The sequence below is a fragment of the Tupaia chinensis genome, unplaced genomic scaffold, assembly GCF_000334495.1.
Source record: "Tupaia chinensis unplaced genomic scaffold, TupChi_1.0 Scaffold145860_1, whole genome shotgun sequence".
Taxonomy (NCBI): domain Eukaryota; kingdom Metazoa; phylum Chordata; class Mammalia; order Scandentia; family Tupaiidae; genus Tupaia; species Tupaia belangeri.
In genome coordinates, this window is record NW_006205718.1 from 1,540,338 (window position 1) to 1,555,277 (window position 14,940).

General features: G+C 43.7%; 1 protein-coding gene across 1 annotated transcript in view; it reads right to left on the reverse strand.

The window, feature by feature from the left end:
• The window catches only part of GALNT14 (polypeptide N-acetylgalactosaminyltransferase 14), a 245,509-nt gene that overhangs the window by 27,371 nt on the left and 203,198 nt on the right, over nt 1-14,940 (reverse strand). The window contains exons 7-9 of the mRNA XM_006168527.1: nt 7,670-7,757; nt 6,871-6,955; nt 1,996-2,099 (exon numbers count right to left, since the gene is read on the reverse strand). Coding sequence (XP_006168589.1) covers nt 1,996-2,099; nt 6,871-6,955; nt 7,670-7,757 — 277 coding nt within the window. The remainder of the gene's footprint in view (nt 1-1,995; nt 2,100-6,870; nt 6,956-7,669; nt 7,758-14,940) is intronic.

The window sequence follows — 14,940 nt, forward strand, 5'->3', positions numbered from 1 at the left end:
GAGTTGTAAATGTCTCTCCCATACCTCCCCAGTACCCCTTCCCCATGTCTCTATTTGAAACGACCCTTGTTGATGCCAAACAACTTGGAAGCCAGCTAGGTAAGATTGCTATTTGATAGGAGCAGATGTGTGTTAACGTTCCTATAAAGGAAAGGTATAGGTAAGCTGGGCCAAAATGTGCCATTATTGAAAGCAAAACACTACCTGAAACCAAATGGGACTTTCGCTTGGAAGAAAGATCTTACTTTGTGTGGAACGAGGGCACAGAACAAGCCCCAATGGACCAAAGCTATGGAGAGCTGAGCTATGACTTAGAAGAATTTTCTAACAGTTCAACAAAAAAATTTCTCAACAACAGAATGTGCTCAACTGTGAAATAGTGAATGTATCATTATAAGTAGCATTTGAGCAGAGTGCATGACTGCTGTCTATCAAAGTGCTATAGAGAGGACTCATTTATTGGAACGCATTATTTAGTAAGAGGTAATGTGCTCAATCTTCAGGATTTAGAATCTAGCCCATCCCAGTAAGGGAGAAATTCCATTGACATCAAGGGTCTACCTGGTTCCAAGTTCTCAGGGACTGATGTTGGCAGACCCAGCTTGAATCCCATACCAACAATCATGTTGCAGATATCTTTGTGGACTGGGTCCCAGGAAGGGATGTGGTGTGGTTAGAGGGTTTTCTGTTTTCTTTGTTGAGCTTCCAGTATGACCCCTATAAGGCAGGAGGCTGACTTTTCTGATGAATTTCTCTACACTGCCCAGTTTGGGAGAACAGATGCTGTGGGTCAGGCCAGAAGTCATAAATTTCCAGGAAATAACTCTTAGTGACTGAGAAGAAAGCCATAAAACACTTGGGAGGCAGGGACAGGCAAAAACAATGGCAGCGGACAATGCGCGAATTACTGCTAAATGCCAGGATGAGCCCCATGGATCATTCTCTTGGCTTATACTGCTGCCTAGAGAACCTTTTGCCAAACATGCTCTGCTGTACCCAGAGAAGAGAAGGGCCCAGGTATCTCGAGATTCTCTCTCTTATTCTACTATGATTTGTTTATTCCACAAATTGTTACTGAGGGCACCCTTGCATATAGGAGGCAATCTACTGAAGCTTGTAAATAGCCATGAACAAAACAGACTAAAATCCCTGACCTGTGCAGCTTACATCCTAGTGATCTCCTAGGTCTCACCTGCTTGGAAAGAAATTAACACATTTTATGCCTGTATAGTGCCCAGTTTTTACACACCTTGGTGGACATTCACAATATCCCCAAGAAGTAGGGGTTTTATTCTGAAGTTATACTTCCAATATGATCATGAGGGAAGTGCTCACTAGCTAGATGGGATGGGTCTTCTGACTTCTGTTTCTCCTAGAGCTGTGAGCCTTAGAGCCACTGCTATGGCTAGATCTGGCCCCTTCTCTGCACAATTCTGGGGCCTATAATCGCCCATCTCCCTCACTCTTCCTTTCCCATAAAAGTTAAGGACAAAGATACTCCCAGGGTTTCTGTAGCAATAAACCTAGACCTTCTTCATTAACCTGTGTTGAGTGCTACACAATAGCAGCCAAGGAACCATTAGTGGAGATTAATGACATCACTGTCCTTCCTGTTCCTCATTCTCTTCCTCTCTAGTCTTCCAACTCCAAGCTCCCAAGTTTAGAGCTCCTTGTTCCTCCTTGGCCCTTCTGGATTTGGTATTTCAGCTTTCCCCTAATAGACTGCATGGCCATGTTTCTTTGGTCCTTGGCATCCATGTGGGCCCACGGAGTAATTCTGTTCTTGCCACCACCCTCCCAACAACTACGTTTCTTGCCCCTCCACCAGGCTTCTCCAGAGTAGTGACTTATTCTCAATCTCACAGGCCCTCATCCCAGGTATCTGTGCCTCTCTGTCAACTCAGTACTAGATCCCAGGACACAGAGAGCCTCACCCCAACCTCCAGGTTAAAGATCTAGAATATATAGGTCAGGATGTATAGGACAAGGACTCACCAAAGTTCTCCCCACCCCAGATGTCCATGTCCTCGTCATATCTCCCCAGGTAATCGAACCAGGCTTTGTCGATCACGAAGAGCCCTCCAGCTATGATTGGTGTCCTGTACATTTGGGAGGAAGAGAGGGAAGTCATTAAAAGGAGGGAACCCACTCTCAACCTCTTCTGCCCTAGGAGTCCTTGGTCAGTTTCTTCCCATTTCTGTACCTCTTCAGAAAGGCCAGTACATTGGCCAGTTACCTAAAACCAGTACATGCTCCTGGATTTTTGTCTTTGATAATAAATCTCCTAAAATTATTGACAGGCAAATGTATTCATTAGCATACTTCCAGTGTGGGGCCAGGACAGGCTCTGAACCTCAGTTAATCTAATGACCTGGGGAACCTCCACCATCCTGTCCCCAAGGCCGTGTCCTGGGCAGAGAAGGACAGAGGCCACACCTGTTAGCAGCATATTGACTTTTAAAAATTGGATTCTGTCTCCCTTCTTTTTGCTCTTTATCCCTGGCTGAAGAGTGTTCCCCACCCCAACAAAATATGTTGGAGTTCTGACCGCCCCCCCCTTTTCCTCCTATGCCTCAGAATATCAGAATATGACTTTATTTGGAAAAAAGACTTTTTTTTTTAATCTTTAATTGCTGAAGGGTATGTGTGCTTATGAGACAGAGAGGAAGCATCCCCTAATGAGGTGTGGTCATAACATATTCTTTTTTCTTCCGTCTCATCAGGATTTGGGGCATGCATACACATGTGCTCTGCATGTTTTTCAAGCTGCAACAGTTGGGATTCAAACTTGTGCTTAGCCACTGAACTATGAGGCTGGCCCTGAAAAGAGGATCTTTATACAGGTAATCAAGTTAAAATGAGGTCAGGAGGGTGGGCCCTTGTCCAATATGACTGATATCCTTATAAAAAATGAAATTTGGACACAAAAACAGACGCGTATAGAAAACAGACAATGTGGAGACTCAAGGAGATCGCAATCTATAGGCCAAAGACAGAGGTCTGAAACAGCCCTCAGAAAGACTCAGCCTCGCGGACACCTTGACCTTAGACTTCTGGACTCTAGAACCATGAGATAGTCCATTTCTGTTGTTTAGACCGCTCAGCCTGTGACTCTTTAGTACAGCAGCTCTAGCAGACTAATACCCCTCATTTTCAATTCCTCTTCTTGGGGCTCTATCCCAGCTCATTGGCTCTTGATGACTGGGAGTTGTTTGAGAAGTCTCTTAAAAATGAAAGGAGTTGAAAAAGAAGATAGGCAATGGTAGCAGAGTCTGAGCAAATAATCCAGTAAGCACAAGGATGGATGTTGGTAAGAATCCACAGCTGGGGTAGGTGGGTTAGCCCTCAAGGATGTGGTTCTCACTCAGTGGGTCTGAAAGCTGAAGTGAGTTTTGTCCCATAGCAGTTAGCTGATGGAAAACTAGACAGTTTCCATGAGACCCTGCTATTCCCTGAGAACTGGCTTAATTCTGGGCATACCTGTTCTCTGATGAGCAGACATCTCTCAAGAAGAAAACCTGCCAGAGAACTCACCACTGAGACAGAGACAGAAATACCCAGAGATAGCTGTAGCACGATCTTTGCCCTTGACTTGGGCCATCCCTCTGAGGTGTCCAGAAAGGTCAGAGTCTGCCCATGACCCCGCCTAAATCACACACATTAGGAGCTGGTGTGCACGGCTTGATGCTCAGCAGAAAAAGGGCCTTTTCCTATACCATGAGAAATAAAGAACAGTGGGATTTAGACCACCAAAGGCCCTCTGCCCAGACTTTACCCTCCTGCTCCCCAGTGTAGCCAGGAGTTAGGATAAGCCAATCAGTGGCCATTTATATTAGAGCTCTAAATGGCCCCATTCAACCACCAGAGACCCTCTGCCCGATTTCACCCTCCTGCTCTCCAGTCTAGCCAGGAGTCAGGAAAAAAATGTACAATTCATCAGATGACCAGAAACCACTGCAGACACACAAGAAATATGAGAAACAAAGAAAATATCTCTCCTCTGATGGAAAAGAATAACTCCTCTTCCTCCATGAAGAATACAAGGGAATTCATGGAAATGTCAGATAAAGAATTTAAAATATTCATAGTGACAAAGCTAACAGAGATGCAAGAGAATAGAGACAACTGACTCCAGAGGCTGTACATGAAAAGAGACTCTGAGTTCCAGAAGGTGAGGAAGTTCTCACATGATTTGAAAGATGAGATACACATCATAAAAAAGAATCAAATGGAACTGTTAGAGATGAAGGCTGTAATACAGGAAATCAAAACTTCCCTTGAAAATATCAAAAGCAGATTAGATCATGCAGAAGGGCGAATCTCAGATGTAAAGACAGAACCTCTGACCTAGAAAAATTCACCAAAAAGACTGAGTAAATAACCTTAAAAAGTGAGAATACCATACAAGTAATATTAGATACCATTAAAGGCACAAATATCCAGGTCATTGGTATCCCAGAAGGTGACGACACTAATAAGGGATAGATAATCTATTCCATGAAATCCTGGAAGAAAACTTTCCAAGCCTAGAAAGGTAATGAAATATCTAAACCCAAGAAATATAAAGGACCCACATAGAATCGGCCCAGGAAGATCTTCCTCAAGGGACATCACAGCCAAATTGACCAAAACCACAGACAGAAACAAGATACTAAAACTGGCAAGAGAGAAACATCAAGTTACTTTCAAAGGTTATCCCATAAGGCTAACATCAGACCTCTCATCAGAAACAATGCAAACAAGAAAAGAGTGGAAAAATATCTTCAAAGTGTTAAGTGAAAAACAATTTCAAACAAGAATACTATACCCTGCAAGATCATCTTTCATGTGGGAAAAAAAGACAAAAACATTCTCAGATAAAGGAGACCTGAAAGAATTTACCAACACTAGATCAGCTCTCTAAGAAGTACTGAAGGGAGTGCTATACCAGGAAAACTATAATCGGACACACAGAAATAAGAATACAATAAACAAACAAGAGAATGGCCCTCCTAATGGCAGGGACAAGTCTTGGAGTTGAATATTAACTTCCAGAGTTTAAATGGAAAGATCAGACCACAGTAACACTGCAAATTCAATAGAAGAGAGATTAGTTACATGAGTCTGAACTAGTAAAATAGAATTTTTTTTTACTTTAGATTAAAACATTACTGATTTTCTTAGTTGCTTTAATTTCCATATTTAAGGATTTTTGTCTTCTCTTGAACTGTTGATAGATTCATCTACATACTATTTGAACTGAATCATAACCTTCTTCCTGGCTTTAAGTTTTAAACAAATTTCTCTTAACGTTTTTTGATTTTTATCTATTAAAACTAAAACTCTTTTAAATGAAAAAAGTATAAAAAATACCTATTAATACTTATTTAATGACTGCAGTAAGCTATACAGCCCCAGTAAGGTGCTACTTTATAGCATGTTCTCTTTACTCACTGAAGTTTACACCTAAAGTCAGATATATGTTCATAAATATGTATATATCAGCTCTGTTTGCTATCTAAAGTCTTTAAATTAATTAAGATCTGTAGTGAATCAATAAAATGTGAAAAAAGGTATGGAAAACAATTGTACATACCAGAGACAGTGTGGGAGAAGGGGGGCAGTTGGCAGAGGGTGAGAGGTAGGGAATCAAGTGGGGGGGAAGCAAAATGTATAAGAAACAAGAAATAGAAAATTATTTGTTGATGATAATGTGTACGGTTCAATCCTTGATTGAGTCAATATACAATATATACTGGATGGAAAAATCTCATTTTATATACTGTATTGATGTACAGTGAATGAGTGTAAATAAATAGGTAAGTTAAAGATTGAAGCCTTTTGGCTTCAATCTCCCTCTTGGCATCACTCCAGCTAGTGAAGGCTAGAGAATGAAGGACAGGCAGAGTTCTCAGAGCCCCACTCACCTGTCTGGAGTGTTACATTTAGCTCTTTACAGCCTTTTTGGCCTTCAATTTGACTTAAGTCAATTCAGTGAAAATGATCATTTACTTTGTGGCTGGCACCAGAGATACAGAGATACCCTTTAATAACCCTGGGTATCTCTAAGTCACTGGATGGAGAAATTCCAGTCCAGTAACCTTCTCTGCAATTCTTAAAGCACTTCCTATCCTTCTGACATACCACCTGAAGTACACACTTTAACTCAGAGATTCTCAAGAGACCTGGAACAAGTTTACCATCCAGTCTAAGGAAGGACATCAAGGCCATACACTCCCAACCCTGAGACCACGGGCTCCCCTATGTTGGACCACTATGCTCTAGTCTATGAGTGGCTATTATATGGGCCCCAAACACCTTTCCACCATGTGCTATAGGACCTAGAAGAGAGAACATGGTTTGGGACAAGGCCATCCAGAGCATGGCAAAAGCAACCCAGAGTTGATACCAGTCCTGTTCTCACACAGGATACAGCAGATGTGCTTACTTACACACAGCTGTGGACACACCTGGATACCAACCTCCACTTCCAGGACTTACAGCCTCCGCATAGTCAGCCTTCCTGGACTGGATCCTGACACCCAAGATCAGCTTTGCTCTTGGCTCTATGGGACCATCTTTTTTCTCACCAGATTTTTTATCAGGACTGTCCTGTCTCTCTAATGTCAGCACAAGGCACACGTATATCCTAGTATGCATGAGGGCTGACAACACTGGCTGCCTGCTCCTCAGTACAGCTCTCAAACAGGTCCCTCTTATCCCAGAAGTCTTTGTGAAGATGAAAATGTCCTAAAATAAGGGCAAAAGGAGAGGTGGCCTGGCAAGTCTTTGTGGCATCTCATGTGGATTGCTTCCCATCATGCAGCAGTGGGAAGGACCATGTGGTGATGGTTCTGCCCACTCACCCTTTCCCTGACCCTTCCTGCTTACCTAATCGGCTCAGTGGGGTCCAGGCGCCGAGCTTTCTGTTCTAAGGAGAGCTGCTCCCATTGGAAGTGGAGGCTCCAGTCAAATCCTAAAACACAGAGCTGACCCAGTTGACTTGATCTTTCAGAAGAACCTACAGAGCTTGCTTATTGTAACTTTTCCAGCTCATGAACTCAGGGGGAAGCTGGTTCCAGGGATAACCAGTCTCATCTAGGCTGATCAGCAACTTGTCTGCCAATGTCTCCTGTCTTTACCTTCTATTGCTTCTCTAAACTTCTAGGCTTGGTGGGGTTAGGAAAGAAAGGGCAAAAGATAAAGGTCCAGGGGTAGGGTCCAAGGGTGGCAAGATGGACAGTTATGAAATGTGACTTTTGGTCCTGAGTCTTGGGAATTGAAAACAGGAGGTTTGTGAGAGGCCTCTAGACTATGTGAATTACCTGAAAGTTGGTGTTGTGGTATAGGCAGCACTGGGTCCTGAGTAGAAAACAGGGTGCCCATCCCTGAGGCAGCAGGAAAATTCAGGCCCCCTCATGGCTGGGGGAGTCCTTGTTTATATCACATACTCAGGCCTTTGGGGTCTGGGGCCCTGGGGCTGAGAGTATCCTGTCCAAGCTCCCAGACCTCCCATTCACAGTCCCAGCAGTAAGGACCAAGATGGAGTTAATTATATTACAGGATGCAGGGTTGGACATTGCAGACACTCCACTGAAAGACCTCCCTTACTCTCCCACCCCCAACCTTTAAAGCAGTAACTAGGAGGAAATGAAAGTCATTATTGATGGAAAACATCATCTCTACTTACCCCCTCTGAGCTCTGAAGCAGACTCGATGTAGTTGAAGGTGTCCAGGTTAATAATATCAATCACAGGGCACACCACCCGTGTATAGTCCTGTAAAACAATAGTCTCTATGCTTAACTTGCAATAAGAATCCTGGCCAGAAATCAGAGAGCTTGGTGGGCCTAGCCCTGGTAGTGTCAGAGATGAGTTTTATGGCCTTGATCAAGCACTTTCATCTCTGGATCACACATACATACATACATACATACATTTATTTATCTTTTATTATTGTTCATACACTCAATTGCTATGTATCATTTAGATTGTAAAGAGACTTTACCAAGCATGATGTACAACTCAGTCCAGCCCAGTTAGGATACTATACACATCCTCATCAACAGATAATATCTGTGTCCCACAAGTGTCTTACCTCTATTTTTTCCCAAATTTCTTCTCCTACGTTCTTCCCCTTCCATGCTCTCTTTCCACTTTGTCTCTAGTGTCCACTACAATTTGTAATACTTTTATGTTCTCCAGGCTTTCAGTCTCTACCATAGAATGTGGACAGTTGGTATATATTAAGTGGAGACATACAATGTCTCTCTTTCATAGCCTGATTTGATTCACTTAGCAACAAATCTTCCACATTTGTCCACTTTCTATCAAATTCCAGGGCTTTTTTTTTTTATTCGGGGGATTATTGCCTGTGCTTTTGGGGTCTTGCTTAAGAATTCTTTGTCTACCCCAATGACTCCCAGAGTTTCCTAGTGTTTTCCACCAGTAGTTTTATAGTTTGTGGTCTGAAGTTTAGATCTTTGATCCACTTTGGGTAAATTTTTGTTACTTGGTGACAGATAGGGGTTCAGATTCATCCTTCTGCAGGTGGATATCTAGTTTTTCCAGCACACTTTATTGTTTTTAAGAGAGATTTTTGCTATAGCGTGCATGTGCTCACCAGAGAGACAGATAGCAATAAATCACCTCCTCCCCACCAGGGTGAATGGCCATGCTGCAATCCCTTTTCCTCCAGTCTCCTCTTGGGATTTTGGGCATACATGCACATGCACTCAGCTTGAGTTTAAAGCAACTGGGTCCAGGACTCAAACTACCTGGGAATCCAGCGATGTAACCATTACGCCATCTGCTGGTCCCTCTGGATCTTACTTTTGTCATTTATTAGTTGGGACACTTGACAACATAACTTCTCAAGTTCTGATATTTAAGATGCTAAGAGACTTTCCTCTCTTTCTGAGCCCCTTGGCTGTCTAAGAAGAGTAACAAGGTAGGTGCTGGCTGTAGAGACATGGCAAGGCTGCACACAGAGAAAGGAGAAACTTGGAATAAGGAGGCTCTAAATGTCCTTCACCGACAATGGGACTCTGGGAGGCACAGGATAAAGTCTGCCAGGAAGGTGACCTACGCCACCAGTTCCCAGAAGTAAAGCTACACACTTAGTGTGAAACTTTCAGAACTTCCAGATACTTTCATTCTTGATCTGTGGTTCATGGAAGAGTAGATAGAATGGGATCTTGGGAGAATTGTAATTTCATTTATCCCTTGGAGATGGATATTCAAAATCCATACCACTAGCCTCAACTTCCTTCCTAGGTTCTAGTCTCAGACCCAGTATGCAATTGGCTACTTCCATAGGATTCCACTTAGCCTTTCAAATGGTGACTTACCCATCTCCCCAGACACATTCCTTTCCCAAAGTTTCCTATTTCTGTCGACAGAATTATCACAAATGCCCCCACCTCTAAGAAAGCTTCCCCTTGCCCATCAGTTGAATCAAGTCCTGCTGCTTCTGACTCTAAAACCACCCTTTTAAATTTATCGTGCCTCTCCTTCACCCCTTCATGGCTGGAGTACTATAGCAGACTCCTAAACCTAATAGCACCCCAACTCATCCTATTCTCTTTGCATTTTTCAGCTGCCAAAATTGTCTTTCTGATATGCAATCCTGCCTCTGCCACTCAACTGCTAAAAGCATGAATGGCCTCTAAGATAAGGTCCAAATTCTTTAGCATGGCAACTAAGACCATCAAACACAAGCCCATATCTGGCTTTCCAGCCTTATCACCTGCTACTTCCTCCAGGCTATTCTATCTGCAGGCATCAAAATCATCCAGGGAACATTTTCAAAATATATAAGCCACACATTCTCAGGCTGGTGGGAGGAGAGTCACCAAGGAATTGTGTGTGTGTGTGTGTGTGTGTGTGTGTGTGTGTGTGTGTGTGTGTGTATACTTTTTTCCCCACATTTCCCAATTCTAAGAACCCCTTTATTACCAAGCAGTAAAAGACTGCTCTCCACCTTCCTCCCCATCCGCTGGTATTGTACATGAGCTGTGACAATGAAGACTCTTAGTTATAGCAGTCAGAGGTCTCTGGGAATCAGGCAGGCTCACTTTTCCAAATTCTCTGTACCAATCTCCCTTTGGCCAGTGCAGGTAGGAACCTCTGTTTCTCCTTGAAGCCATTTAATTTCCTGGTTCAATCTTCCTCCCAAATGAGGTTGTCTTCTTATTTTAAGCTCCAGATTCACTGAATGCCTGATTTTAAGTTCACAGACTTAATTTGGCCCTCAGCCTCCCACATGTGACTCATTCTGACAGTAACAAGGTGCCTCTGAAAACCAATTGGCACACATGGAAAGAAATGCTCATTTTCGATGCATTGCTTCTACCTCTGGGATGTCACAGGTGCTGCATTCACAGTCGGCACTGCACCTGCCCAGCTGCCACAGCTCCTCTGGGGCTCTTCCTGGGCCACTGTCATTGTGAGTCTGTATGTAGATACACATTGCATGCACACACACCACCATTCACATAAATCACATAAATATCTACACACACACAAACACACACACGCACACACAAAGATACTCTTGTCACTTGAATTTTGGAATATCCTCAAAAGTTCAGAGACACATTCTTCTGACAATCTTCATTTTGCCTTTGCTTGCTGAGTTCTAGGGCCACTGAAGCTGAATTAATTTCTTTTGTACCATTGTGCAGTAATATATAAACCTTGTCTAAAGATAGGTTGGGCCTTCTCCCAGCTGCTGGGAGGTAACCTCTGTGTCCTTGGAAAGTCCTACCCATCTGAATGTCCTTGTTCACCTAGAATTCTTGGGTTACACCAAATAGTCTACGCTAACAATGTGATTTATGATGAAGCCACCAGGCCATGTAGTACCAACTCTGCTTGACGTCTGGAGGGGCATAGAGACAATAAGGATGGTCAGCCAAATTGATGTGACCAACCTTCAGTAAAAATCTTGAAAAGGCTTAGGTAAGTTTCCTGACCTGGCAATACCCCAAGCATGTTGCTACACAGGTTGGGAGGAGTGAGAGCTGTCCAGACAACCCCACTGAGAAATGACAATGGGAAGCCTGTGCTTGAACCTCTCCCTAGGCACCTTTTCCCGTTGCTGATTTTAATCTATAACCTTTACTGTAATATGAGGGGCTCTTCATAAAGTTCATGGAAGGCCTATCTGCATGGTGCAGTGGTAATGGCTGCCCAAAAGGATCTGGATTCCATATGGCAACTGCGATTTGAATCCCTGATGTGGTCGACCTGAAACATGCCATGCATGCACAAATGCCCAGGATAAGATAGGCTGGAGGCCTGGAGGAAGGGGAGTGCAGCAAGACTAGACTCTGTTGAGGGTGCTCCTCTTTCTCTCTCTTCCTTTCAGGTGCATATGCATGTGGTCTATCATGAATAAAGAAAATAATTCCTAGAAGAATGTACACTATGGATAAAGTATGCATAGATTTCAATTTTTTTTCATAAAAACAAGCCCGTAGTTTAATTCAATTTTTTACTTTTTGGAGTGTTCTTGTAAATAATAACCTTGATTGTAACAGTTTTGTTGAGTTCTGAGTCCTTATAAAAAATTACTGAATATGAAGGGGATCTTGGGGACTCCCAAACAGCAACCTTTTTTAGGCTTTTGTCCTTGTGCTCACCAGAGCGAGACACAGTGAGAGGAAAGGTGAGATATCACTCCCCAGAAGGGATGATCACACTGTAATTCCTCTTCCTCCATTCTCCTCCTGGGATTTAGGGCATGCACGGATATGTGCCCAGCATCATTTTCTTTTCTTTTTTTCCCCTTTCACTAGCACTGTACTCAAATATACTTGGCACAGATCTCACTTTAGAACTATCAAATTGTATTGTAATTATTCATGCAAATGTCTGTTTTTACACCAAACTGTATAGGAATTTGCCTGCTGTGATTTTTTTTTTTTTTGAGAGGTTTTTGCTATAGGGCACGTGCGCTCGCCAGACAGACAGAGAGAGACATAGAGACAGAAAGCGAGAAATCACCCCCAGGGGGGATGGTCACGCCGCAATCCCTTCTCCTCCATTCTCCTCTCGGGATCTTGGGCACGCACGCACACGCGCCCTCGTGAGTTCTAAGCCACCGGGTCCGGGATGCGAACCGCGGTCGACTACGTGGGAATCCAGCGACATAGCCATTACACTAACTGCTGGTTCCCCCTGCTGTGATTTTCAAGCCACTAGGTCTAGGACTAGAATCATGGTTGGCCACACAGTACCTTAACCACCACACCACCTGTTGATCCCTCAGGTTTCTTTTTTTTTTAAAGTTAAAAAGAAATCTTTCCTCAATATTAGAAAACCATGATAGTTGGCAACTTAAAATTCATGCCAAGTGCAAGTGCATGGGTGTGTGCCCAAAATCTCAAGAGGAGAAAGAATTATAGCATGATCATCTCCCCTGGGGGCTAATTTCTCACTTTCCATCTCTCTGTCTCTGTCCTCTAGTGAATGCACACACCCTATGGCAAAACCTTCAAAAAGAAAAAAGGAAAAAAAAAAAGCTGATTGCTTTCCCCAGCTACAGGTTTTCCCAGAAGCCATTCTCGGGCTCTGCCTCCAGTGTGGTGACATGTTCTTCTCTGGTGTACTCCTCCATAAGTCTGAGGACTTCCGTCCTTCAAGCATTCTGTCACAACACAGTTGTGATGCCTGGCTGGTTGAGAGTAACGGATACCGGATCGGCAGTGAGGGATGTTTGGGACTAAGTGTTGCGGGAGCAATGATCTTGAAAAGAGGCTGTAGGAGGCTTTACAAATGAACCGTCAAAACCAAGACATGACCTCCCTGAGTGGCTTGGGGGTTGGTATCTGTTCCGTTTTTTATTCTCTCAGCTCAGCCTAGAGCCTGGTGGGCAGCAGGTGTTTAATGAGTGTTGGCTAAAAGAGGGTGTCTATTACCTTTCTCTAAAGTCACTGTGTCAGTGTTGGCAGCAAGCAAGTGGGTCAATTATGGCTAAACAAGATGGCCCCTCCTCCTGTAGGTCTAGGGATAGAGAGACTCCAGTAAAAATACCCACACCCAGGACTAGTATATGGCCTAATGGTTATATCTCTGGACTTTCATGGTCAGCCATGGTTTAAGTACAAGGCCCATAGGCTTGAAATACACACCAGGCATGTGTGCGTGCATGCCCAAAATCCTGAGAGCATAATAGAGGAGAAGGGATTGCAGTGTGACCATCATCCTTGGGGGGGAGTGATTTCTCCGTACTGTCTCTCTGCCTTGATTTCTCCAGCAAGCGCATGCATCACATAGCAAAAATCTCTAAAAAAACCACCCACATCCACCACACACCCCTGCCTATGCCCACCATAAAACTAGGCCAGCACTTAGGCTTTAGCAGGTAGCTGTGGATCCTGGCAGATCCTGGTCCATACCCCCTCTCTTCCATGCCCCCATGAAAACCTGTGCCCTTAGTCCCCACACCTCCTACCACCAGGAGCAATGACAGAGGTTGAATGCACCAGTTAATGGCCATCAATCACGCCTGCTGTCATAACTCTCCTATCTCTGATTCATGTAATTAAAACCTCATTGTGGGGACCAGTAGATGGCATAATGGTTATATCATTGGAGTCCCACATGGTTGACTGTGGTTTGAGTCTCAGATCCAGCAGCTTAAAACTCATGCTGGGGGCATGTGCATGTGTGCCCAAAATCCCAAAAGGAGAATGGAAGAAAAGGGATTGATTGCAGCATGGCCATTCCTCTTGGGGGTGATTTCTTACTTTCTGTCTCTCTGTCTCTCCAGAAAGTACACGTGCCCTGTAATAATCTCTCTCCTAATAAAAGAAAGAAAGAAAAAAAAACTCATTGTGAATGGTGATAAAAAAAATCCCCTAGAGACATCATAGACCAGGATTTTTGAGTGCCTACTATGGTTTAGAAATTGTGGCAGGTGCAAAGATGCCTAAAACCTCACTGTATAGAAAGCAGAACAGGTGAGTAGATGATTCTAATGCAGCCTGGGGACCTCCAAGCTGACCTCATGGCCTGGGGACCGACCTCCAAGCTGACAAGGAAGGAGGAATGGGGAGTGGGAAGGGATCCTTAAGGAGGTGATATTTCAGGGCAGAGACAAGCTGACAGGACCACTCCAGCCCTGCAATCTAGGATAAGTGTAAGGATAACAGCACTCTCTGTAGAACTCTGTTTCTTCATCTAAAAAGTGAAGACCAATGACTATTTGCAAAACCATCCTGTCTCCCTAAAAGGGCCTGTGTGAAGAATAAGAGGAAAGCATGTGAAAAGGCTCTGAAGAATATGTAAGCTATTATTTATATAAATTCAGCAAATGCTACAGAGATTGAGATTTCTTAAAATCTTTTTCCTACTAAAGAAATATGTAAATAAGGAGGAGGAAAAAGATGCCTATGTTAAAAAAAAAAACTTGCATGCTTCAAGTATCATCATATAATTGAAGAGAAGAGAAGGAAAATTGAGGAGGTTTGCAATGTGGAAAACACCAGCTGAGGCCAGCTTATGACAGCTCAAACCCAGCCTCTTTCTTATCTCTTTCTATTTTTGAAAATCCCAAACTCCAATTACAGCTTAAAATTTCCACTTCCACTCGCAAGATCAAATCACGTTCTACTCCGAGACGAGACACACACAAGGACATGCAGAGACACAGGCTGACACACACCCACGCTGCCCATCCCCTAGGACTGTCTCAGAGGACAGTTCTGCATGGTCCCAAGGCAGGCTCAGGTGAAAACATGTGCAGCTCAGCGAGGACCAGAGCCGGACCACAGCTTCAGGGTTTGTCTGACTAATCCCTCTGCTATGAAAGCTTTGGCTCACACAGTAATGGGGACCAAAAAGCTTTAGCCTGGCAGGCTAAGCTCAATCTTGGGGCCCAATGACTCTCAGAGGAGGAGCATTCGCTGGCAGGCAAGCATTGCTCACATTCAGGAAGGAGGAGATGAAGGCTCTG